Consider the following 25,176-nt stretch of genomic DNA (forward strand, 5'->3'; position numbering starts at 1 on the left):
TCACGGATAATAACTTATTTTGTACTTGAAACTAGAAGAATAAAATGAAGGGTCTCTGGCTTCCAGAAGCACAGCTAGACAGCTGCTCACACGGACACGCACCCATCACCCCTCTCAGCGCCCCCGCAGCCGCCCCTTGTTGGTGAACAACAGAAATGGGTGAAAAGCTGCAACTTCGCTGATAACCCCCGTCAGCCCGTCCCCCTGCCGCAGGCACTGTGGCCGCAGAGCGGTTCAGGAGCCAAGATAAGAGGAAGGACCCAGCTCACGGGGAGGCTGCCTTGTCCTCTCCCAGCAGACCGGCTGGGCTCCGGGGACACAGCCCTGCTTGGGGGGGGTGGCCTGGCCTCCCGGTCCCCTGAGGCTCAGCCGGGGAGTCCCCTGGTGCAGGGAACTGGGCACTGGGTTATCATCGAGAAGGTGAAAAGTGGGAGCCCTTGTCCCCTTTCCACGTTGAGCCCCTGCAGCCCCGAGCAGGTGGTGAGCCGTCTGTGCCCCGGGCTCACTTGGCCTCTGTGCTGACCTTGGGCACTGACCTTGGGTGGCACCCTCATACCCCAGCCCCCTCCAGCCACCGCATCCCAGCGATGGCCAACTCTGCGGACAGAGGAGAAATGTCCTTGCGGCCAGAGGCCCTGCCTGCCAGGGCTGGGAACTTTCCTGGGCCCCGTGGGCAGGCCTGCCTGGAGCAAGCCCGTCCCCGTCCTCTGCAGGCTGGCCGGCGCCGGTGCCCTTGCTCTCCCTGGCTGACTGGGGCAGGCCTCCCACCCCGGTGGCCAGGGGGTCTCCAACATCTCACTGCACACAACCGATTTTCCCTACCCGAGTGCCACGTAGGAAGGTCAGTGTGTGTGCCGAGGCGCTCCAGTCACGTCTGACTCTTTGTGACCCCATGGCCTGTAGCCCGCCAGGCTTCTCTGACCATGGGATTCTGCAGGCAAGAATACTGGAGAGGGTTTTAATTTCTTTCTTCAGGGGGTCTTCCTGACCCAAGGATCAAACCCACGTCTTTTATGTCTCCTGCCTTAGCAGGCAGGTTCTTTTCCACTAGTGCCACCTGGGGAGGTCGGGGTGACCCGTACATTTGGAAGTCTTCCCAGTCTTCGGTGTGCACCTGGCCCTCCAGGACCGTGTGTTTGCAGAGACACCCAGGAGCTGGGTCTCACCCTCGTGGACAGACAGGAGTGTCCACTCGAGACCACAAAGCGGCGGAAGCAGAGGTGAGCCCCCGCCCCCGGAGTGGACTCTGAGGACCCAGGACAACGCGTGCGTGCACTTGTGTAGTCCCAGGAGGGTCTGTCCCTGGCCCGGGACACCAGGAGCCACCGTCAGGGATGCAGGGACCCACCTGCTTGGCCGACGTAAACGAGGCTCCCGCCCCGCCTGAGCGCTGCGGCAGAGCTGGAGTCACTGCTCAGGCTGATGCTCTGAACCTCAGCTGATGGTCCAGGTTAAGAGTCTCCATCATCAGACTCACTAATCAGGTCCCGTCTGCTGTGTGACTGTGAATGGCAGCCCCCATGTGATGGGTGAGGTCCTGTGACCTGAGTCAGGGTCTGGGGGTCGCATGGCAACTCTTGGGCAGGAGAGTGGCGGTTGGGGCCCAGGAGTGTGTGTCCAGGGCGATGCCAGGCTCCACAGGCCTGAGCAGCCTGCGGCCGCGGGAGCCTCCACAGCCCTGGGTGTGCCTGTGGGCACGTGTGTGAGTGTGCATACCATGTGTGTGCACCTGTGTACTCACATGTGAGCACGTGTGCATGCATGTGCGGGTCCCCTCCATTTGTCTAATCCCAGAAAAGCTCCTAATTCTCCCGGTTCATCTGTGAGTCTCCCCGACACTGGATTCTTTCCTGACGGGTCCCGCTAGGGCCTTGCGGGATGTGAGATCGTCACAGAAGACGACTTTTCCTCCTGCCGCCTTCATTCTGATGGATTACTGGATATTTTTCTCCAGACTGCACCCAAGCAAGCCAGGAGCCTCTCAGGTCCAAGCGGGAAGCCTGCCCCAGCCCTGCCAGAGCAACCTGGGGGCTTCGGGGCCCCAGGGGCAGGCAGCAGGGGTCTAGATGCGAGCCCCTCCTCACTCACCGCCCCCCCAGGCTCTCCCCAGTCTGGCCCCCGGTGTCGCGGGCCCAGCCTCCACCCCACTCGTGTCCTGTCCCTGGTTAAAACGGGCACTGCTCCTCCGGGGGCCTGGCCTGGACACTAGCCCCCCTCCAGCCCCACTCTGTCAAACCCACCTCTCACTGGGACCCAAGCCTGGGCCAGGGGAGGGGCCCCTGGTCAGCACAGCCAGGGAGGTGGTGAGCCAGGGACAAGAAGGGGCCTGTGTGGACCCTGCTCCCCGGGGCTTGGTGACCCGCCGCCCTGACCCTGAGCCAGCCGCTGGCCCCGGGTGGAGGGAGCCCAGCACCTCCGGTGCCCACTCGCTGCAGCAGAAGCAGAGTCATGGCCAAGGCGAGGCCTTGGTGCCCCACGAGGCGCAGGTGAGGGTCCAGGCCCGCGTGGGAACCCCTCCTCTGCCTTGCGCTGGCTCTGGGCAGCCGGCGCCTTCCTGCACTGTGGCTTCAGCTCAGCTCATCAAGGTTCTTACCCGGTGGGGCTCCTGAGGCTGGATCTATCTCCACCCTTGCTGATCAGACTTGGTCAGACTGGGTGGTGGGGGGCTGCTGAGCCTTCCCTGAGCCCTGGCTGAGGAGACGGGTCTCCTGCTTTGCTTCTTAGACTCCTGAGTGGGCTTGGCTGATGCTGGAGAGCCTTCAGTAAGCTGAACCTCCAACAGAGAAGCAGGTGTGTGTGTGGGGGGGGGGTGGCAGTTGTCTGGTCCTGGGGCTTCAGATAAACCTGCAGGCTTCACCCAGAGCCAGAGTCCTCTTGGCACAAGGCACTTTTTCCACAAGTGTTTCTTCAGAAAGCTGATGTTGGAAGACACCCCTCAACTAGCTCTAGCCTCCCACTCCCCTCCCCCTCCTCCCCTCCCCCTCCTCCCCTCCCCCTCCTCCCCTCTCCCTCCTCCCCTCCCCCACCCGTCCCCCCACCCCCAAAGACCTGAGCCTGAGGTCAGGAGGCAAGGTCTAGGGGCTTCCTTCCCCGGGCTTTGCGGCTTTCCCATGAAGCCACCCCCAGGGAGGAGACTTTCTTGCTTCATCCAGGCAAGGGAGGGCGGGGTCTGAGCCCAGTCGAGGCTCTCAGGGAAGTGGGCCCTGAGTGCACAGCAGGGACGTCAGGCTTTGCGGGCCGCCCCCTCGCTTCTCCTCTGGGCTGTCCCCTGCCTTGGAGGCCCGTCCACTGCGGACCAGCCGGCCCCGCACCCCCAGGCCGCCGTGGGCAGGGTTGGCCTCAGTTTCCCTCAGTCCGGTGTCGGCTGCGTTGGGAGAGCGGGCCCTTTGCAGGAAGCCAGCCAAGAATCCTTGCTCCGAGACAGCGTGAGCCTTGGAAGAGCCCACTGCGTCTCCCTCTTCGGTTGTCTTTGGGAAAGAGTGAGACGGACAGATGTGAAGACAGAGAAGAGAGATAGAGAGAGGCGGGAGGGAGGGAAGAGGCAGTGGGGCGCCCAGGCCAAAGCAGCGCAGGCCGGAGCCCGGGGAAGGAGGCGGCATAAATCCCTGCATAATCTCAGGAGAGGACCACTTTAAATCTTAATTGGTTGCCTTTTAAATATCATTTAAGGGCTGGCTTCCCTGCCTCTCTCTCTAGTTAAGAAGGTGTCGTGTCAAACTCCATTACCTTGCTGGACGTCTCTGCCTTTAGTTAAAAAAAAAAAAGGAAAGGAAAAGAACAGAGGAAAAAAATGGAGCCATCAGTGGCGGTTGGAGGGTCGATAAAGCTTTTAGATTTGGAGACGTTTTCAGGGAGCCCATTTCCCGCGGCTAAGAGCTGTTAATGGTGCTTAAGGAATTATCTTAGCGGGCCGGCGGGAGGGCAGTATATTTCCCGCGCCTGTTCCCCTGTCGGGGCTGGATATGCCGCTGTCAGATTCGCTTAATGAAAAGTAACGCGCCGCTGATTACAGTTTTATTTGGGCTCTATGTAAAGAGCGCCGTTAATTTAGCGTCCCCTCCTTGGTGTGTTTGAATTCTCCACGCCTGAGCGGCTGAGAGCGTCGGGCCCGCGCCCTTCTGACAGCCTCCTTGGGAGGGAAGCGCGCCCCTCGCCCCACGGACAGCGGCCTCGCCCCGCCGCGCCTAAAAATGCATTCCTGCCCCGCTTGTGCTAGCCCGACCCTGCTCTGAAGATCAGCCAGAGGGCGGGTGAGTGACCCTGCCAGAGTGTACCCCAAAGGTGACAGGTGTGAGTCTGCGTGACCACTCCAGCTTTGGGGCGTCTTTTGGGCGAGTCGCCCCTGGGATGCGGCTGTATCCCGGCTCTCCGCTTGATGTCTTTATTTCATACAATTTCTCGGTTTCCAATAAACCTTTCCGGTGAGCCAGTTTCACCACGACCTGAGGGCTCCCGCACGGGTGGTTCTGCGGGGACACGCGGGGCCTCTGCGCCCTGGCGATGCCAGGGGCCTGGGCTCCCTGGGGCGACGGGCTGGGATTGCTGGAGCCGCCTGGGCTGAATCCTGGGAGGGCCCGCTTGGGAAGGAGCCAGAATAGGACCCAGCGGGACCGCTGCGCGCGCACGCGTGCCCCACCGCGCGCGGCCCACAGTCTGGGCCCCGCAAGCCCCAGCCTGGGGTTCCTGGGGTTTCTGGCTCCGCAGCCCCTCTCTCGCCGAGCCATGCCTCCTGCGTCTGCGAAACCTTGTTTTCGCTGAAAATGTCTGGCTTTGTCTAAGGCGGGGTGGGGGTGCACATGGCGGCCGCGCATTAAAATTCCTGGCGCCCCAGCCTCGGCCGCAGCATCTCCCCCGAGACTCCACTTTCGCTATTACTGTCAAGTACCCTTGACTATTTTTGCCCTTTTATCTATTACAACTAATTCGAGTTCTTTTGCCCTTTTCAGTCTAAGACGTGGGCTTTCTGCAAAGCCTCCCCCTGCCAGCGAGCTCTCGGAGCGCGGAGCCTTTAGAAATTGAGGGGTTTACTGTCAAAATGAAAATTTCACTTCAAATTATCTTGGCTGATGCTCGCTCGCCAGGCCGGGGGCTCCCGCCGCAGCCTTTTGACAGACACATCAGCAGCGAGCTTCCGAGTCCGGATAATATCATCCAAGAGAGCGAAAGTCAATACGGTGACAGCGCGCGGGCGGATACAATCCAATTACCGCGGGGCCGGCGGGGCGCAGGGCCCGCGCCCGCGCCCGCGCCCTCCGCTCCAGGCCTGGGGTTCGAGGTCCCGCCAGCAGGGGCCACCGCTCGGGGTGCCCCTCGCCGGTTCCTTCTCCCGGGTGGGACACTCACCCCATCGGGCCCGCTTTCCAGCGCCTCGACCGCCCCGACGTTTCCCAGTTGGCCGGGACCCACGGGGCCCTAGTCCAGTAGCATCCAGGCCCCTGCAAAAGAAGGGCCGGGCCTCCTGTGTCTCTCGAAGGCTGCCCGCCGGTCGGCGGTCTTCAGCTGGCGTCTCTGCGGCTGTCAGTCTGTCCGCCCACGGACCAAGGGCCACCATCTCTTTACCGAAGCACGATCGGGCCGCTGCCCCCTCGCAGGCTCCTGTCTGGCAGTCCGTCCTTCCTCTGGGCACCTGGGACAGCTGTGAGGGCCGGGGGAGCCTTAGACAAGAGAGCCGGCAGGCGAGGGCCAGCGCTGAATCCACTGCGAGCTCCTCTGGTGTCTTCGAGGGCCGCTTGCTCGACGTGGGGAGGAGGAGCTGGGTGGGGTGATGGGGGGGCAGAAGCCTGCGGGGGACAGGGAACTCCGCAGAGTCCACCTCGGGGAGGAAGCCAGCGATTTTCCTCCAGATCCGAGCTGCAAGACCGCTGGCGAACCGGGGTCCGCCGGGTGGGGTGGGGCAACCGAGTTTCTGAGCGAAGCCGGGGGTCTGCAAGGACCTAGATGAGGCGGGGGAGGCCCACGTTTCCCCCACCCACCTCCCGGGGGCCTTCCCTTGAGTCCTGCCTGGGGTCTTCCGTCTACTAAGCTCATCCCTCTCTCGCACCGGCGCTGCAGGCTTTGCCGACGGCGGAGGCTGAGAGCAGAGGGGCGGGGGGGCGGGGGGCCGGTCCCCCATCCCCGCCTCCTGACGTCCCGCCTTGCCCAACCCCCCCCCGGCGGAGTTCGGAGGCCCCAAGGCTGCGGGAGGCAGCTCATTCCGCTCAGGAGGGGCTGAGGGCAGTGGCGGCCGCACACCCCTCCCCCATCAGGGCACAGTCCCAGGCAATTTGGAAGTTTAACAGTTTTTCTAATCTAGCCAAAAAAACTTTTACTTTCTCAAAATTCTGGGGTCTGGCACTGGAGGAGAGTTGAAAAGTTTGGGGTCTCTCATCACCTTCTAATCGGAAACACTGCAGAATCCTGAGTTTAGTGTGACTGTTTTTTAAAACAATGGCTTCACTTTCGGTCTTGGGCTCTGTAAGCCTCCCGCTGCTGCCCTCGGGGATGGGGTGATGGGCAGCTTCTCTCTCACGTTTCCAAATCGCTGGGTTTCACACGTGCTCCTTTTGCAATGCAAACACCATCACTCGGTTTTATTGGTTTTGTTATATCAGCCTCTGAAGCAGGCAATTATTGGTGTGAACATACATTAAAAAAACATAATTTTATCGGGTTAAGAGTGTGCAACAGTGTAAACTCGGTGAAGGGCTGTTGGTGAGAAGTATGTGCTGAGGATGAAACCGGAAGGTCAGCAGGCTGAGGAGTCTTCACGAGCAACAGCGGCAGGCCTCAAACCCAGAGGGGACAGCAACACAAACGGGCCTCGAACGACGCGTCTTCGCATGTAAACTTTTGGACGTAAACTTTATGCTTCAGGGTGTCTCCCTGCTGCTCTGAGAGCAGCCCTGTCCGGCCGGGTCCCTCGGTTGGGGAGGGCCCGGCCGACTCCTGTCCGTGGCCCGGGAGCCCCAGTTCAGAAGCTCCCTCCGGGGAGGGCTGGCGGCCTGAGCTGCGCCGCACTCTCGCTTCGCTTTGGACACTCGGTAAAAACAGGGTAGGCCACGTTCGCGCCTGCGGCCTGAGCGCCGGCTCTCTCCTCGCCCCAGCGCCCAGCCCTTTAGGCGCAGAAGGGCTTGCCGCCGGCTTTGGGCAAGGCCAGCAGGTCCTTGGCTGCGCCGGCGGCAGGGGCGTCGGGAGGCGCGGCGGGCGGGAAGGGGCGTGCCAGGGGCGTGGTCAGCACGTTGGCGCCCGCCCCCAGCGAGCGGCCCAGCGGCCCCCGGTCCAGGAGCGCGCTCTTGGCTGTGGCCCAGGCCTGGTTCAAAGTGCTGTGCCTGAGGATGGGGTCGTGGAAGACCCCGTCTACCCAGTTTCTGAGACTGGTTACCGGGGAGTCCTGGTGCCTATCCAGGGCCCCGGCGGGGGCCGCGGGCGAGGAGGAGGCGGGTGCCGAGGAGGGGGCGGCCGGGCCCGCTGGGGGGCCTTGGCGCTTGAGCATGCAGGAGGGAAACTCAGTCTGGCTGAAGGCGGTGGCGGCGGCCGCGGTGGCCGTGTGTGCCAGAGACCAGATGCGCGGCTTGGCCTCGAGGCCGCCCGACGCCCCAGCGGGAGCGAAGCCCAGCTTGGACTCGCAGGCCTGCGGGCCGCCCCCCGTGCCCGCGCCCGCCGGCTGCTCGGGCCCGGCCGCCGCGCTCCGGAGACAGCTCCGGGCCCTCTCCAGGTCTTGGTCCAGAGCGGCCCCGCCCCCGGCGGCCAGGGGCATCCGGAGGGCGCCCGGAGCCTCCTTCCCCGGGGCGCTGGTCCCTTCTGGCCCGGTGGGGACGCGATCCAGGCCACCGTCCAGGGGCTGGAAGGGGGGCTTCAGCTCGCACTCTGGGGGTTCTCCCTCCAGGGGGTCAAAGTCCTCCAAGTCGCTGAGCTCCAGGTCCTTGCCTTTGCCGATGGGCTCTGCCAGCAGAGACAGAATGACCAGTGAAGGGAGAGGGGGTGGCGGTTAGCCGAACCCGGTACCTTCCTTCCCGGTTCTGAGCGAACGGTTAGGGGCCACTTTGGAGCAAGGAAAAGCGTGTGCGCATTTCCTCTAGCTCCCATCTCCTCCAGGCGCCTGGTCCCCAGAACAGGGACCAATCTGATTCCGGCCTCCTACCAAACAGGGTAATTTTGGATCTCTACGGGTGCTCCCAGCTCACTGCTCGGGTCCCCTGGCTCACACGGCCTTCCTTCCTCGGGGCCAGGGCACTCATTCGCAGCTTAGGCCCAGGGGCTTGCCTTATCCCACGCCTTTAGAGGTCCAAGAACCCGCGAGAAAGCGCAGGGAGGCCCCGCCCTGAGACCAGGCCCCACACCGCCAGCTTCCCAGGTACCTTCAGCCTTGGTGCTCTTGAGGGGCTGCCCCCGGCCTTCCTCCTCGCCCCCTTCTTCCTCCTCGCCCTCGGCATAGGGCCGTTTCTCATCTGAGCACTTGTTCCTCGGAGGCCACGTCATCTTGTTTTCCTTCTTGAGGCGCCGGCGTGCGTTGGCGAACCAGGTGGAGACCTGCGTGAGGGTCATCTTGGTGATGATGGCCAGCATGATCTTCTCGCCCTTGGTGGGGTAGGGGTTCTTGCGGTGCTCCTGCAGCCAGGCCTTGAGCGTGCTGGTAGTCTCGCGCGTGGCGTTCTTCCGCCGCGTGCCGCTGTCCACGGTCCCGTACCTGGGGACAGGCTGGGCAATGGGGCGCGGGCAGCGGCCCCCGCACCGCGGGCGGGCGGCCAGGGCCAAGCCCACGTGGCTTTCAGTCCCGGTCGTGTGTGTGTGGGGGGGTGGGTTGTGTGTTTATGGTGGTATGGGTTTTACCCAGGTGCGCGCTGCCTTTTAATGTTTACATTTGATTAAACTTATATGAAGTCAGAGAGGTCCCAGTGGGTGGGGGAGAAGCAGGGCGCAAGGCCGGCCAGGTCTCTGTCACCCTACAGACACCCATGTCTCTGCGAGGTCCTTTATTGGGCCCCTTTGATTCTGAAACCAGGAAAGCACATCGCAGGGACTCGAAAAACCCAATGGCGCACCACCCGTGGCAGAAATGGGCCCGAGCGCCTGTGGGGACATAGTGCCCTCAGGTTCTACGTGCGAGGTCTGCAGTTACAGGTGTCTGTCGCTCCACGAAGGCCTGCCGTCTGCTGGTGCGCAAGGGTACCTCTGTATGGGCGGTGGGCTGGGCTGGGACACACCGCACAGGCTGAGTCTCTCCGGGTGGGGGAGGCAGCCGAAGTTTGGGCTTTGAGAGTCGGAAAGACGGCGTGGGTGCCGCGGGGAGCCGGCGGTACGGGCTCGCTAGGAGGCGGGTGCGCCCAACCCCGGGTCAGCTGGAGCTTGACCCTGGGAAGGCCGCTCGCTCAGTCGCCCAAACTTTCAGAAGGGGCGTGGCGCGGGGGTCGGGGGTCGCGGGTGGGGGTGGCCCTCACCTGTCATACGGGTACTGGCCCAGCGCCGGCTCGTACGGGTAGTAGGCGGCGGCAGCGGGAGCGAGGCCCGCATGCGCGGATCCCGGTGCGTCTTTGGCGTCGAAGCTGTTCTGTAGGAGACGGTGAGCCTGGGGTCGGAGCAGCTTCCGGGATGCGACCCAGCTCGACCCCTCCCCTAGGAACGCTGGCTCCGGCGGGCTTCCCGCAGACCCCTGGGCAGCCGCCATCCCGCCCCCACCCCCAGCCGCCGGGCCTAGTCCCAGGCTGCCCTTGAGGGCCCAGGCAGCGCGAAGGAGCCCCAAGATGTGGAGTGAGGAGGAGCAGAGTTGGGGTGTCAGGGAATGAGAGCGGGAAAGGAGGACGGAGACGGGGAGAGGGGGAGAGGAGGAGAGGGGGGATGGAGAGGGGGAGAGGGGGAGGGGGGAAGAGGGGAGGGGGGAGGGGGGAAGAGGGGAGGGGGGAGGGGGGAAGAGGGGAGAGGGGAGATGGGAGCGGGGAGAGGGGAAGAGGCTGGGGGCGGGAGCGACTGGGCGTTAGGAGAGGAGGGGCTGGGCGGGGGCGCAGGGCGAAGGGAGGGTGGAAGTGGGGAGGAGCCCAGCGCGGAGAAGGGGGGTTAGGGGGCCGGGTGGGGGACAGGCCCGAGCGAGCTGCGACAGAACCACATATCTGATCCCAACTCAATCGCGAGCAGACAGAAAACAATACGCACATTCAATACGAGGCCCTACCCGCCAGAATCCCCCAACCGTGGGGCTGCTGCGCCCTGAAGGACCAGGCCTGAAGGCTAGGGTTAGGGTAGGGTGGGGCGTGCCTCTCCCACCTCCCAAAGCCCGGGCTCCATGGGACTCGCCCCTTGCCTCCCGAGTTTGGGGAAAGTGAGTTTGGCAAATCGGGCGGTAGGGGCCAGCTTGGCAGGAAGAAGGATTGCGAGGCACCCCCACTCCCCTTACCAGCGAGTAGAAGGCGGACGCTTCGGAACCGTAGGTCACGTAGTTGCCGTAGCCCTGCGAGCCGCCGTAGGGGCCCCCGTAGACGCCGAGCGCCGCGGCTGAGTTGAGCTCGTGGCGCGCGGTAGCCAGCAGCCGGCTCTCATAGACCGGGCAGTAGACGGGCGCTTGGGCCGAGGCGGCTGGCCCGGAGTCGGCCAGCGTGCGGCCGCCGGACTCGCAGCACGTGCTCAAGGAGTTGGTGGCCATCAGGAACTGGGGGAGAGAGCAGCGAGGAAGGGGGGCGGCCCGGACTCCAGGCGAGTCCCTGGGCCTGCGTCCGCCCCACGCACCGCCGCGGGGGCGCGCGCTCCGTGTCCGTGGCGGCGCTGCCACCGTCGACACGGGTCTGCGCGTCCCTTTCCAGGATGCAAGTGTGTCCTGTTTCCTGCTCCAGCCACGTGGGGCCCAGCGCCTCCTGGCCGGAATGTTCACACCCCCCCCCCGCCCCGGGGAGTTTCCGGTGCCACCTCTCCTGGGTCCCCAGGCTCCCCGGGGCAGGCTCAGAGCCTGGGAAGGGGTGGGGGACAAACAAAAGCGGGAAATGGGGGCCCTGACCATCGGGGTTCCTCCGGCCTCTGCCCGCCCCAGGGTGGGTCGCGAGGGGTGCGCGGCACAGGCCCCGCTCGCTGGGAGGTGACAGCCAGTGGCTGGTCTAGCGGGGCCCCCTTACCTGGGGTGCCGAGGAGTAGGGGTACCCAAACTGCGGGTAGGACATGGCGGGCCCGGGGCCGGCGGGCGGGGCCGGCAGGGTCCTGAGCGAGGGGGCCGGCGCGGCGCGGCCACTGCTCGGGGGCCGCGGGCTTCTAGACACTGGGAGGGCGAAGCAGAAGAGCTGGTTAATTCAGGCACAAGCTCGGTAAACTTTTCTAAGTGGAGAGGAAAGTGAGCCGCGGCGATCCTCTCAGCTTCACAGTCCGGAGCCTGGAGGGGACACTGGGACCGACCGGCCTCGCAGCGGCGACACAAATACATATTTTACAAAAAAGGAAAAAAAAAAATGAGTCGTGCGAATCCGTCAAGTCAGCGGTGCGCGGCTTTAAGCGGCGGAGGCTCTGACGTCAGCCCCACGCCGCGCAGCCCGGCCCGGCCACAGACGCGGGGGTCACTCGGCCCCGGCCCGGCCGGGCGGGGCGGGGACACGCGGCCATGCCGCCCGGGGCGGAGGGCGAACGGCCGGAACAAATGAATTTCCTCCGAGGAGCAGTCAACATCGCCCCGACGCACGGAGTTTCTCCTTAGTCACCGAGGACGGGAGGACTTTTAATTAGAAATTAATTAATGAGCAGCTGCTCCTTCCCGCCCCACTGTAATCATTAGTCTCAATTACAAATGAGACGGACGAGGGGTGTGCGAGTGAGGCTTCGCGGGAGACGTAATCAACAGTTAAAATTAGCCCGGCGCTGGCGCAGCCGGCCGGCCTGGGCCCCGCGCGCCCCTCGAGGTGGAAGGCAGGCAGGCAGGCGGCTCCGCGGGCCGGCGCGCGGCGGCGGAGGGCGGCGCGCCGCGACTATTGTTTAACGGGGCCTGGGCGAAGCCTCCCAGCAGTTCGAACCCCACAGCGGGCCGCAGTTTCAGCACCCGCGCGGCCACGGCGCACCGTCTGCAGCTGGAGGACAGAGTGCCCTGAGTGTGTGGGCCTGGGCCGTCCCCGCAGCCCGCCGCCCCGGGGCTCGGTGGGCCCAGAGGCTTTGCCGCTGCCGGCGGCCGGGCCCCGGGGGAGCCAGCCCCTCCTCGTCCAGTCCGTTCCCGCTCGGCGCACCGGCCCTCCCTTTGCTCTCCCCCGCCCGCCCCGCGGGCCGCCCTCCCCCGGCTTCCCCCTGCCCCTCGCGGCTGAACTCGGGACTGCCAGACAGCCCGGAGCGCTCCGAGGAGCAGGTTTTCCGACTCGGCTCCGGGGCCCCTCGCGCCGCGCTCGCTCCTCCCGGCCACTTTCGGGCCTAGACACCGGGGAGGGGACGCGGGGCGCCAGGCTGGAGCGCCCTTCCCTGCCCGGGGCGCAAGGAGCGGTGGCGGGCACACCGCAGCGCTTCCCCAGCCAATCCCTGGCCTGGGACCCTGAGGGAGTCCGGCGCCCAGGCGGCAAGGGGACTCCCGGGCCACCCGGAACCCAGGCCTGCCTTCGGCGCAGCCACCCTGCGGGGCCCGGGCTCGCCCCTGCCGCTCCCGCCGGGCCGGGCCTCCCGCGGCCGCCGGGAAGGAGCCGTTCGCGGCGGCGCTGTGCAGACTTGCTGGGAATGATCCCTGGGTTCAGACCTGTGAATCGCCCCAGGGTCACCCTCTAATTAATGATGACGTTCTCGCCCTCTCCCCAGCTGCAAACCTGCCTCCCAGAAACGAAATCTGCCCGCTCTGACAGCTTGGTTCAAGGTGATTGATGACTATCTGGAGACCACAGTACGCATCCTATAATATCTGCTGCGTAATTGCTTTAATTTACAGATGAAAAGTACGAGTTCTCCGATCGCGCTGGACCGCAGCCGGCCACGTCCGAGCGGCCCGCCAAGGAAAATCCTCGGAAATAATGAATAGCCGCTCCATGCAAATTATTCAGACAGTTTAGCGTCTGTAGCCGGAAGAGATATATAAAGAACAGGAGTCAAATGACATTAATAATTGTTTTTGAATTCTGTATTGATTTCATGGCGGCCGCGTTTCTTTCTTTCTCACCTGAATTGCTAATATCACCTTCCTGTAAATAATAAGAAAGTAGCCACCGGGGCTTCTCGGCAGAAATGAATCTCTCCATCTCTCTCCCTCCTGCGCCGCTGCGCCTCCCCTCCCCCACTCTGCCCTCCTCCCCTCTCCTCCCGGTTTTCCTGCTCGGCTGAGGCTTTTAGGAAACAGCCTCCTACTTTCCATTATTTATTGTTTACAAACAACTCTCTCTCCCAGGGTGATGGGGAGGGGAGGGCGCCCGAGCTGGGGCGGCCGAGGGCTCGGGGAGCGGCCGTCTTCACTGGAGGAAGACATCTGCATCCTTTCCTCGCTTCTTTCCCGTGGCCGGGCCCCACCGCCGCCAGGCGATTGTAAGCGCTCAGCCGCAGGGGAGGAAGCCACAGCGCAGGTCCCAGCGGCCAGCGCCTCGGGGCCACGGCTCGCCGCGTCCAGGCCGCTCCCGTTTCCTCCCCGGAGACTCGGCTCTTCTCCCGGGAAGCGGCGGCCCTGAACACGCACCATTCATTTCAGCAGACCTGCACACCCTCGGCGCGCGGTGGGCGCAGCCGGCCGCGCCTCTAGGGGAGGGGTTTCAGGGGCTCTCTGGACCCTCGCCGCTAGTTCTCCTGTTTTCCTTTCCAGCCTGAGCGCGCGGACAGACACTCGCAGTCCCGCCCGCCCTGGTCTCGCCGGCCGTCTTCTTTCCCCGACCCTGAAACCCCACTCGCCCGGGGCGCTTTCCTAGGCCTCTGACCCCGATCCTTGGCGCTGGCCCAGGCCAGACTGGCCGTGTGAGGGGCCGCCTGCCCCCCAGTTTGGGGAAGCTTGGGGCTCCGGGAGAAATCTCCCGGCCTTGCGGGCCGCCCACACAGCCCCTGCTAAGCTCCCTGGAGGCCAGGTTACCCCCACCGTCTCCACTCGCGGGCACACCCTGACACCCTGCTGCTAACCTGTGCCTCGGTCAAGATCCGTCTGCCGGAACCCAGTGCTTTCTGGGCCATCTTTGTCCCCTAGTTAAGGCAGGAATAACTCTCCGGCGTGCTTTCCTAAAAGGCCCAGGCTTGAGCTGAGTCCCCGGATCTCTCTCCGAGAGCGGGACAGACCTAGTGTCAGAATCTCAGGCACCATCAAGCTAAACTTGTCTGCATAGACTCGGCTTCCTGAGCCCACTTCCTCGAGGGACCCCCGGTTCTAAACACGCCCGCGGGCAGGAGAAGCCAAGCGCTTCCCCACGGACAAGGCAGCACCTCGACTTTGGTCAGAAGCCCCCACGGGCCTGCTGAATTCCAAGGGAGCCGGGGCTGGGGGGCGCCCTGAGGACGATTAGCCCCCAATCCTAGAGGTCCTTGGCGCTCCCTTATTGCCCAGGGGTGCTGTCGGCCGTCGGAACCACGGGGGGCCCTGGGGAGAGAGGCCGGGTCCTGACCCTCCTCTGCTCTCGGCAGGGTTTCACCCCTGAGACCAGCTGAGCCCCCGAGGTCTGACCGGTCCCCAGAGTCGTCCCCGGAGGCCTCCGCTCCCCTGCCCCGAGAGTCGCGCGGGCGCGGCGCGGGGGTGAGGGGTCCGCTCCAGCCCTGAGAAGTTGACCCGAGGCGGGAGGCTGGGGCGGGGGCTCGCAGCCCAGGGTAGGGCCTTCCTCTCTCAGGCGCCGGGCCCAGCCCTGGGGGCGCGCGTGCCGCCCACCGCTCGTGGACACCCGGCGGTGTGTGGGGTTCTGGGGTTCTAGGTGTCCCGAAGCCCCACTCGCGAACCCCGAGCCTGGCGGGTCGCTCTTTCGCAGCCGCTCCTCTGGGGTCTCCCGCGAAGCCCGAAGCCCGGGGCGAGCTGCCGGCGCGCGGGATGAGTCCTCCTCGCGAAACGCCCGGCACTCCGGCCCGTTCCCTCCCGCTTTCCCACCGCGGCCCCGCCGCTGGCTCCCAGGGCGCCGCCCGAGCCGGGAAGGCTGGCAGCCGGGCGTCCCAGCGCAGACCCTCGGCTCCGCGAGGCCCCCGTGCTCCAAGCCGCCCCCGCCCCCGTTTTCTCTCCACTTGCGGCCGACGCGGCCGCCTCCAGAGACCCCACCGGCGGGCAGCAAACTTTGCGCCCCCAGCGCAGGAGCGATCCTTGCAAAGTTTGCGCGGCCGGGCCCACTCCCTACCTGCGCCGGGGACGCGCCCGCCCGGCCGCGCCGCTCGGGCGCCGGGGCCGCGGAGAGCAGCGCGCAGCCCGGGACGCACCGGGGAGTCGCCGCCGCCGCCGCCGCCCGCGCCCCTCGGCGGCCGCGCGGAGCCTCCGCCTCCCCGGCTGGGGGGAGGGGTCTCGGAGCCCCGGGGCGGGGGCGGGCGCGGGGACCTCGCCTACCTGCGGTGGCGCCGGGCCACTGCCGGCCGCCCGCGAGGGCTCCGCGCGGCCGCTCGGCGCGCGCGCTCCGGCGGGGAGCGGGCGACAACTAATGGAGACATTTCCAGGCGGAGCACCTGGCTAGCGAGCGGAGCGCGCCGGCGTCCCCAGGCGCCGCGGTCGTCAGCCGAGCCCGCACCGGCGTGACGTGGGCGAGCGAGCGCGCGGCTCCCACCCGGCCGCCCATTAACGCTTTCCCCCGCGGGCGCCGCACGCTCGCCGACTTTTCCCCTCCGCCCGGCGGGCGCGGGGCGACCGGGACTCGCGGGGCGCGCGGGGGGCGGGGGCCGGGATGAGGGGCGCCCCCGGCCGGTGGCGGGGTGGGGGGCGGGAGCGCCCCGGCTCGAGAGGACCCTCCGGCCGGAAAAGGAGAGCCTCGATCGGGTCAAGCGCTCGAGGAGGCCTCGGGGTCCTCGCGGGCCTTCAGAGGGCCCTCCCCGAGCCAGGCTTTGCTGCTTGGGGTCTCCGGAGCCGCTTGGGGGAAAGGACCCAGGGTCTCCCCCCTCCACCCGGCCCCTCTCTCGCCAGTCCACACTCCCCAGTCCTCTCTTGGCCTTAGTATCCCGGCGCTGGGGATCCAAGGGAGCGCCCGGGTGCTGAAGGCCGAGTACTCCTTGGAGGGGGCTGGGGTCCTGGCTCAGGGGCCTGTCTGTCGCCCCTCCCCCGACGCTGCCCCTTCACCTTGGGGGGCCCACTTTCCCCCTATGTCCCCGCTAGGCCCCCGGGTGGGACTCGCAGAGCAGCGCGGGCCCTGGGCTGGGCGGGAGCCAGGCTGTGGGCAGGGGTCTTGGGCAGGTGGATCTGGGTGCATCCAGGCGACAGGGACTGCTTGGGGGCCAGTGAACCTGTGACCTGCCCAGGACTAGGCCTCCCGCCCGGAGGGCTTTATCAGGCCTTCCGGAGCCCTCCCAGCCTGGGCCTCTGGCCTCGGAGCACATTTCCGTGTGGACAGTCTGTGGCTTCTGCCCCCTGCGGCTGGGAGGGCAGGCCGGTGTGGTGGGCCCAGGTCCCGGCTTCCCTGACCCCTGACCCTCCCTCAGCCCACCCCAAACCCCCTGCCCTGGCATCCTCCCAGATCCTCCTCACTTCCACTTCAGAGAACCCTGAACTTGTTTCTGCTGTGATTCCTGGCCAGCCAGTGACGGTTGAGGCTTGCTGACTTGGAGAATGCCTGAAAAAAGTTACTTGCTGCCAGCCCACCCCTTCTCTGCAGCAGTTGTAAAGGCCACGAGTGTTTGCCAGGCTTCACTGGTGGAGGGTGGTGCTCCAGGCTGGGGCAACTTTGTGTCCAGGGTTGTTGCGCTGGGCCGGCAGGGCTTCCTCTGGGAGAGGAGGGGGCCAGTGGCCCCCACCCCCCCAGCTTCCTGGCCCTGGTGCTTCCAGTGGCTTCTGTGGGGGCAGGGGATCAGCTCTGGCCTCTGGGCCTGCTCTGTAACAGGAGGCTGGGCCTCCTCCAGGCTGCCTCCCTGTGGGCACCTCCCTGTCCCTCTGCCCTGGGCTGATGGAAGTGTTCCGGGAGGGGGTGTCCAGCGGGCAAGAGATGGGGGGCAGCGAGTTGCACCCTGGGGAGGGGCGGGGTTTGCCTGCAGCTCCGCTGTTTCTTTGGCCCCTCCCTCCTGCCGTGCTGGATGCTCTGGGCTGCGCCCGGGGCCAGCAAGACAGGCCGCCACCTCTCCGAGAGAGAGAGCTTACCTGGACTAAGATTCTTTTCATAGCTGAAGATGAGCAAGGCAGGCTTGTGTTTAGGACCTTGATTGGGTGATAAACTCAATTCACATTCACCAGGGCCCCTTTAGCAACAACACACCGCTGTGTTGGGGAGCCGGGCAGCTGGAGAGGCTCTGTTCCTGCGGGGTTCCTGTAGCCCTGACCACTCCAGGTGTCCGGAGGTGGCACCACGGGGAGCCATTCCTTGGGAGTGAGGGCCTCCCTTCCCTGGACTCGCCCAGAGACCGTCATCTGGATGCTGTCAGCTCTGACCTGGCTCTGGCCCCTGACCGAGGGCCGGAAGCCTCAGTGGCCACCCTCTGTCCCCTAGCCCCTGAGCTTGGGCAGGGAGCTGCCCCAGCCCTCCCGCCACACTGCCAGGCCCTCCTGACTCTGAGGAAATGATGAAACAGCCCTAGCTGGCAAGGTATCTCTTCGGCATTGGAGTGGTCCTTCTGGAAAGTGAGCAGGCAGCCTGGGCTCCGTGGGAGGGCCGCAGTCCACCCACCCTCCCCCTGCCAACGCCTGGCACGAGCTGCCTGCCGCTGTGCCCCCACCTCTGGTCAGTCCTGGCTCCCCAAGGAGCACCTTTCAATTCCTCTTTTGTTTTTCCTGTTGGCAGAGCCAGAGTGCAATCTGAAACAAAAGTCTCCATGCCCCCGGGGCTTGGCCCTGCCTGTATCCTCCCCCTCGCCTGAACCTTGCTGTGACTTGCAGAGGCATTTGGGGGTTGAGAGCCCGAGCTGGCGCTGACGAGGCCAGCTCCCACACTGCCCCCGGTGCCTGCCATGGCCCAGGGGTCCGGGCGTCCATGGTGCCCTGCTCCCCGAGGACGCAGGAAGGACAAGAGGCTCTCACCCGGCCCTGAGAGGATGCTGAAGGGACTGGTCCTGAGTGAGGACAGCTGCAGAGAGACTCCTGGGCCCGGGTGTCCCAGGGATGCTGCTGTTCTTGGAAGGGGCCAGGCTTCCGTCATGCTCCCTGGCCCAACTAAGCTGTTTAGTGGGACCCAGGTCCCAGGGCCGCAGCAAGCAGCCTCCTTCATCTTTGCAAAGGGTCCTCTGGGGAGCCTGTTTCCCTCTGGCCCGGGAGCTGCAGGGGAACCTTTCTCGCTTCCTTGAGGTTCAGCTCCCAGCTCTGGACGGCTTCCAGCACAGTGTGAGAGGGTTTCCTTGTTTCAGAGCAGCATGGTGTCCGGATTAGGCCGGGGACCTGTGGCCGGGCCCCTGCCTGGGGGGACCTCGAGGGGCCAGGCGGGCCTGGAGCGTCGTGCTGGCGTCTCACCTCCCTTCCTCTCGGGTGGGAAGGACACCGCGGCAGCAGAAGCGGGCACGCGTGTTCTGTCTTCTCCCTGCTCTCGGAACGCGTGTGTCTGTAACGCTGAGGTGCGTCAGCGGGTTTCAGGGCGATTTCTCCCGTGAGCAGTGAAAGGCCAGCAACCCACACCACGTCTGTGCTTGGTGTGCTTACACGCAGCGTGTTCTCAGGCCCAGCCTTGACTCGCCGATGCCCTGGCCTGGAACGGACGTCCAAGGAGAGGACATTACTGTAAATCTTAGAGGAGACTAACAGTATGCACCTTTGCCCTGGAATTTGGATATTGTTCTCAAGCCCTTCACATAGAAAAGAGGAAAGAAAGCAGTGTGGAAAGAAATGGAAACCTAATCCTCGTGGGTGAGCTTGTGTTCGTGTAGGGGACCTCCCCAAACAGTACAGGGGTGAGACCCTTCAGCGAGGAGCCTCCCCGGGCATCTGCCTAGAATTTGCCCAGAGAAGGAGTGTGCTCCCCGGATGGAAGAAGAGCCGGGGCCCCCCAGTCCCCCCGGGCCGCCCTCCTGCAGCCTCCATGCAGAATACTTGCTCAGGCAGAAGGCGGCCGGGTCCCTGGCGGCCTGCGCACAGGTTAGCGGGTAGATGCGGAGCGGGTGCAGGGAGGGGGCACAGCGCCGTGGCCCCCACCTGCTGCCCAGGTGCCCCCGCCTCTCCCCTCCTTCCCAGAGGGGTTCGGGGTCCGGTGGTCTGTGGGAGCTGCACCCCAGGCCCCAGGGTGCTCTGCGCTCAGCAGGTCTGCGGTGGAGGAGCACGCACACCTCCTTGCATGTCCCCGTCCTGGGAGAGCCGGTGTGGCCCCGTCTGGGATGACTCGGGAGGTGTGCCGCCGTCCGAAGGCGGTCCCCCCCCAACTCCGTCCCTGCCACGTCCGGGGAGCACTGCAGATCCCCCGTCAGACAGACCCCAGTGTAGCTGGCGGCTCCCCAGAGGTGACCAGTGTAACTGCTGGCTTTCAATTACTGTGGCAGTAAATCATCTGGGAACGTCCTCTAGGACTTAGCTGGTTTTTATATGAAAAAAAGTCATTTCAGAGTATTTTTTGAAATCCAATTAATTGAAGGCCCCAGATAAAAGGAACACATTCTTAATGGCTGTAAAATAACCCGAGGGAGGCGAAGAGCCGGGGCTGACTTCAAAGGGCCGCAGAAATACTTACTGTTTTACTTTAAAAGTATCCAGATCAATGACTCAGTTAAAATTACTTATACGTTTAGCAACCTTTTCATTTTCTGTTTGAAAGTGAGTACGAGGCACTCTTCTTACCAGGGACCCAGACGCTCTGGAGCGGACGTGACCAGGACCCTGGGTCACACGTGGGCCACTCTCTGCTCAGACCCAACTCCAGGCGGGTCCAGGGCTGCCCTGGGGAGGGACGCGGGGCCTGGGACTGCATAAGCGGGCGGCCTCACCCCCAGCCGTGTCCTCTCTCACGGCTCCAGAGGCGGCGGTCCGGGACCAAGCCCGGCGTGCGTCCTCCCCGCGGGCTGGCCCCTCTCTAGGACCCTGCGGCTGCGGCCACAGAGCCGTGTCCCCATGCATGTCTGTCTGTGTCCACGTGTCCCTTCATAAGGACGCAGGTCACACTGGACCGGGGCCCGCCCTGCCGACCTTGTGTTTGCTTCCATATGCGGTCACCCTGTTTCTAGCTGAGAGGGGCCCTCGTGGGTTTGGGGGACACGGGGTGTCCTGATGGGCCCTTCCTGGCCTCAGGGTATCCGTGGAGTGGGGACCCTCCTTCCCCACGGCTGGTTACCGCCCCCACATCACCACGTGGCCGCAGGCTCTGCTGGCTCGGTCAGCGGTGGTCCCCGGGGGGCCGGCTCATCTGCGGGGCTTGGGGACCGGCCTTGCTCTGTGCTCCTTCCGCCCCTCTGCCCCAGTCGGGCAGCCCATCTGATCCAGTAGCTCTGTTGAGGGCTTTGGGGCATCTGAGGATTCCACGGGGGCTCCTGCCATTGGACCCAGCCCTCCCAGGTGATCCCAGTGTGGACCCCTGACGGCACAGCTGAGAGGTGGCGGGCCCCATCTCTGCTCGTTCTGAGGACGCGGTGACGCTTGTCCAGGCAGGACTGGACCACAGGCGTGACTTCGCTGCATGGCTCTGGCCCCCTGACTGCTCCGTCTTGGCCGTCTTGTGGGCACCGTGCTCTGCGGAGCGGAGTGGTGTTGGGCAGCGCTGCCTGCCGAGTTGGCGGCTGCCCACAGTGCAGGATGGCACGTCCCGGCCACCTTGGGTCGGGAGTGAGCCTCTGACTGCCTCTGGCCACGAGATGTAAGCAGAGGGGACCTGTGTCACAGCAGCGCAGAGGCTGGGAGCCATGCATGTGTGGTGACGGCAGCCGCTCAGAGGTGAGGCTCCCGCACATGAGTCCACGCCAGGGCAGACAGGCTGCGGGAGCCGGAGCCCACCACCGTCCGCAGCCAGCGGCTTGCTGGGGCTGTTTCCACCGGCAACCCGCCTGTCCTGTCTGTGGGACACGCTCACCATTTTGCAAGTCAGATTAATGATGTTATCACATAGTTGTACATTATGTGATTGTACTATAATTGTAAGATATAATTATGAAATGATAATTGCAGATTATTATGTACTTACATATCATAATTTTCATTTCAGGAAAGCAGAAGTGTCACCTTAAAGGGGAGATGCAAAGTGAAGGCAAAATACATATGATGCCTTTAAAGACAAAATCAAAATCACTCACCGCATCCTCACTTTCACAGTCACGAAAAATCACGTGTTTTCATAAAAGTTTCTTAACTTAGAAAGGCTTCTGCTGGGGAACATTTCCAGGCCTCCTGTCCTTCCACCGGGAAACGGACTGTCTGGACTGGACTCCACGGCTGGGACCTCTGCCTCGGGCTGCCCGAGTGTCCCCACTGTTGGGAGCTGCCGCGACGGAGGTCTGGAGTGGAACCCAGGGGAGGACCTGCCGCGGTGCTGACCGCTCGTTACAAGGACGTCAGGACAGGGGGACAGAGGGCTGTTCCGACTGCCCTGGATTGCTTATAGAAGAACAATCAATGATGAAACAACATTTTAAACCAGCAGCCCAAATACCCAAAGAGCAGAAATTTGAGGTTGATCCCCTGGAAGCCGAAGTGTAAAGGATATAAGTATTTTTTATCTTGTTCAGTCGCTCATCGTGACCAACTCTATGTGACCTCATGGACTATTTATAGCACGCCAGGCTCCTCTGTCCTCTCCTGTCTCCCGGAGTTTGCTAATATTCACCTCCATCGAGTCAGTGATGCCACCCAACCATCTCGTCCTCTGTCGTCCCCTTCTTCTGCTGCCTTCAGTCTTTCCCGGCATCAGGGTCTTTTCCAATGAGTCAGTTCTTTGCATCAGGTGGCCATAGTATTGTAGCTTCAGTTTCAGCAGCAGTTCTTCCAATGAATATTCAGGACTGCTTTCCTTTAGGATGAACTGGTTAGATCTCCTTGCAGTCCAGGGGACTCTCAAGAGTCTTCTCCAACACCACAGTTCGAAAGCATCAATTCTTCAGCGCTCAGCTTTCTTTACAGTCCAACTCTCACATCCATACATGACCACTGGAAAAACCATAGCTTTTGTTATCTTACAAAATTATTAGTAAATAGAGCTATTAAATAATGTTTATTTTGTATATTTAATCTATTATATATTGTTCAATAAACACTTTATTAACATTAAATACTATTTGATATTGCCTCTTGTCTTTTGTCGACAGGAATAGTCTATGTTGACCCTTGCCGTTTATTCATTTACCAGGTTTTCATGTTTTACAGTCATGTTTCCCGTTAGCCTTCTTCCACTTTTATGATCCCGGTGTTCACGTTGGGGCCGTTGGTCCGTCTGGAGTGTGTGGCCGTGATGCGGTGTGAGGCGGGTCACTGCCGTCTTCTCTCTGACGGGAGCCTTGTCCCCGTCATCCCTCCAAGCTTGCCCTGGCCGGGGTGGTGGGCTGCTTCCTCTCCAGACACCCTGCTCCTTCAGTCCCGCTTTCCAGGAGGTGCAGCCACCACAGGTGAAGCCCCACTGCCGTTGCATGTCAAATAAGCTCCGTGGACACAGGCCTCATCTTCTGAGGCTTCTCTGGAGCCCGTGTGGCCGGAGGCCTGGGGTGAAGGGCCCATTCCCAGCCTCAGGCCTGCTCTCTGCTCAGCATGACTCAGGCCGCTGCAGCATCCACCGCCAGGGACTCCCTGTCTTGGCTGATGGGCACAGCTCAGCTGTCCCTTTCTGGCTGCCCAGCATCCTGTCTGCAGGATGATCCATCACTAGGGGAGTGTCAGAGATGAAGTCACCAGCGGCATTGCATTCCAGGCCGCCTAACCTCTTGTGACAAGCTGCAGGGGCTCTGAATGGTGAAGTTCTGCCCGGGGCCCTGGCCCCAGAGCAGCAGGCTCATGGCCTGGCTGGACTCCTGTCCCGCCCATGGGTGCCTGGTCGGGGAGGGGCCGCATAAGGGAGGACGTCTGAGCCATGTCCATGTCCCTGGAGGGCCTTGGGGGACCTTTGCACAGATCTTGGAGTCCCAGGCCCCCACCCTCTGACCTCCTGGTGATAACCCTGACTCTTGGTGCCTGGACATGAGACAATAGACTGGTTCCAAACTGGGAAAGGAGGACATCAAGGGTGTACATTGTCACCCTGCTTATTTCACTTACATGCAGAGTACATCATGGAAATGCCAGGCTGGATGAAGCACAAGCTGGAATCAAGATTGCTAGGAGAAATATCAATATCCGCAGATATGCAGATGACACCACCCTTGTCGCAGAAAGTGAAGAAGAACTAAAGAGCCTCTTGATAAAAGTGAAAGAGGAGAGTGAAAAAGCTGGCTTAAAACTCAACATTCAAAAAACGAAGATCATGGCATCCAGTCCCATCACTTCATGGCAAATAGATGGGGAAACAATGGAAACAGGGACAGATTTTATTTTTTTGGGCTCCAAAATCACTGCAGATGGTGACTGCAGCCATGAAATTAAAAGACACTTGCTCCTTGGAAGAAAAGCTATGACCAACCTAGACAGCATATTAAAAAAGAGACATACTTTGCTGGTAAAGGTTCATAAAGTCAAAGCTATGGTTTTTCCATTGGTCACATATCAATGTGAGAGTTGGACTATAAAGAAAGCTGAGCACCGAAGAATTGATGCTTTTGAACTGTGGTGTTGGAGAAGACTCTTGAGAGTCCCTTGGACTGCAAGCAGATCCAACCAGTCACTCATAAAGGAAATCAGTCCTTGTATTCAGGAAAATCAGTCCTGAATATTAATTGGAGGGACTGATGCTGAAGCTGAAACTCTAATACTTTGGCCACCTGATGCGAAGAGCTGACTCATTGGAAAAGACCCTGATGCTGGGAAAGATTGAAGGCAGGAGGAGAAGGGGACGACAGAGGACGAGATGGTTGGATGGCATCACCAACTCTATGGACATGCGGCCATGAAGATCTGTCTCAGCCAAGTACATATGTGAATAAAAACAATGGACGCTCTGGGAACAAATGCCAGGCCTCTCTGACCATCAGTGTGGGTCAGCAGCTGGCAGAGGAGACTTGTCATTTTGGGTCCCCTGGTCTTCATGGTCACTGGGAAAAGGTAACTGGTTTTCTCTTTCATTTTTCCCCCTAGTTTTATTTATTTGAAGTACAGTTAATTTATAATGTGCTACTTCCGCTGTGCAGCAAAGTGATCCAGTTCTACTTACATATGCATTCCTTTCCGCATTGTTCCCATGATGGTCTATCACAGGATACTAACTGTAGTTCTCTTGCCCTGCAGTAGGGTTTTGCCATGTATCCATGGAGTTTGGGATTTCCTTTAGTTCTTAAAGGTTTTTTTATTCCTGGACTGGATGTTGGACCGAGTGGTCTGAAAGATCCTGAACTTTGAGAAATCTTCTATGGACTAAAACTTTAAAAAACCATCTATCTGTTAGTTGCTACATTTTAGGCGACTCTGGGCTTGCAGTTGCCGGGGCCCAGAGGAGCTCGTGGAGGACAGGGTTAGCACACAGCCAGACACCACGAGGACAGCAGGTGGATTACGCAGGAGGGGGTGCTCTCACAGGAACCCCAGAAACAGACCATCTGTGTCCAGTCCGATCGCGGTTTCCAGGGCTTCTCCGATTCCTGGCAAGGTGGCTCAAGCGTGGGTCCCAAAGGCGAGGCAGGCATCCTGTGGATGGCGGGGCAGCGTCTCTCTATGGGCCGCGGCTGCTGCAAGGCTGTGCTCAACAGGAAATCAATACCCATCTTCCCGCCTCACTGCCCCGAGATCTCGTTTCCCCGTTGTGTGTGTTCACTGCTGATTTGCTTTCCAGGTCTGATGTTGCCATTTTGCAGCCTGCCTCTGACCGAGGGTTACAACTCTGTTAGATGCCTCCCATCGCCCCCCCAAAGCGTAGGCTCCTCGGTGATCCTGGTGCCGACCGCAGGCCGCGCTGGTGGGGCCTGGCCGCTCCTGGTGGCTGGCTGGCTGCCTGCAGAGAAATCTACCACGCTGGCTGTGGGGGGCTCGAGTCTCAGCCCTCACCAGCGATGCCTCCCGTGTCCAGGGCGCCTCCTCCTGTCTGGCCTCTGGTTGATGGTGGACTGACCTCATGGGGGCCTCTTGCCGGCGGCCGGCAGAGCCGCCGTGGGTCAGAGGCCAGGGAGCGGGCTTGTACGGCTGCATGATGGCCTGGGGTCACCGCCTGCCCTCGG

The 25,176-nt window shown here is 62.6% G+C and overlaps 1 protein-coding gene across 3 annotated transcripts; it reads right to left on the bottom strand.

Moving 5' to 3' along the window:
• Positions 1-6,540: 6,540 nt before the first annotated feature.
• On the bottom strand, positions 6,541-15,632 carry IRX4 (iroquois homeobox 4). Of its 3 annotated transcripts, none has more exons than XM_043489222.1 (6): positions 15,401-15,632; positions 11,076-11,215; positions 10,367-10,618; positions 9,417-9,526; positions 8,337-8,665; positions 6,541-7,920 (listed from the first exon to the last, which is right to left on the bottom strand). In XM_043489222.1, the coding sequence occupies exons 2-6, from the start codon at positions 11,118-11,120 to the stop codon at positions 7,094-7,096; spliced, it is 1,563 nt and encodes a 520-aa protein (XP_043345157.1). In that variant the 5' UTR covers positions 11,121-11,215; positions 15,401-15,632; the 3' UTR covers positions 6,541-7,093. The 3 variants fall into 3 exon arrangements, with proteins under 3 accessions (XP_043345157.1, XP_043345156.1, XP_043345154.1); XM_043489221.1 differs by having other exon boundaries at positions 9,417-9,544; XM_043489219.1 differs by lacking the exon at positions 15,401-15,632 and having other exon boundaries at positions 10,367-12,814.
• Between the last annotated feature and the right edge of the window lie 9,544 nt (positions 15,633-25,176).

This window comes from Cervus canadensis, chromosome 16 (genome assembly GCF_019320065.1).
Source record: "Cervus canadensis isolate Bull #8, Minnesota chromosome 16, ASM1932006v1, whole genome shotgun sequence".
Classification (NCBI taxonomy): domain Eukaryota; kingdom Metazoa; phylum Chordata; class Mammalia; order Artiodactyla; family Cervidae; genus Cervus; species Cervus canadensis.

Excerpts from the sequence above, each read along its gene's own strand:
- IRX4 (XM_043489219.1), bottom strand. The coding sequence starts at position 10,963 with ATGGTCAGGGCCCCCATTTCCCGCTTTTGTTTGTCCCCCACCCCTTCC. Across the intron at positions 9,527-10,366 it reads CGTCCGCCTTCTACTCGCTG|AACAGCTTCGACGCCAAAGA; the intron begins GTAAGGGGAGTG and ends CGTCTCCTACAG. Across the intron at positions 7,921-8,336 it reads CAAGAGCACCAAGGCTGAAG|AGCCCATCGGCAAAGGCAAG; the intron begins GTACCTGGGAAG and ends CTCTGCTGGCAG.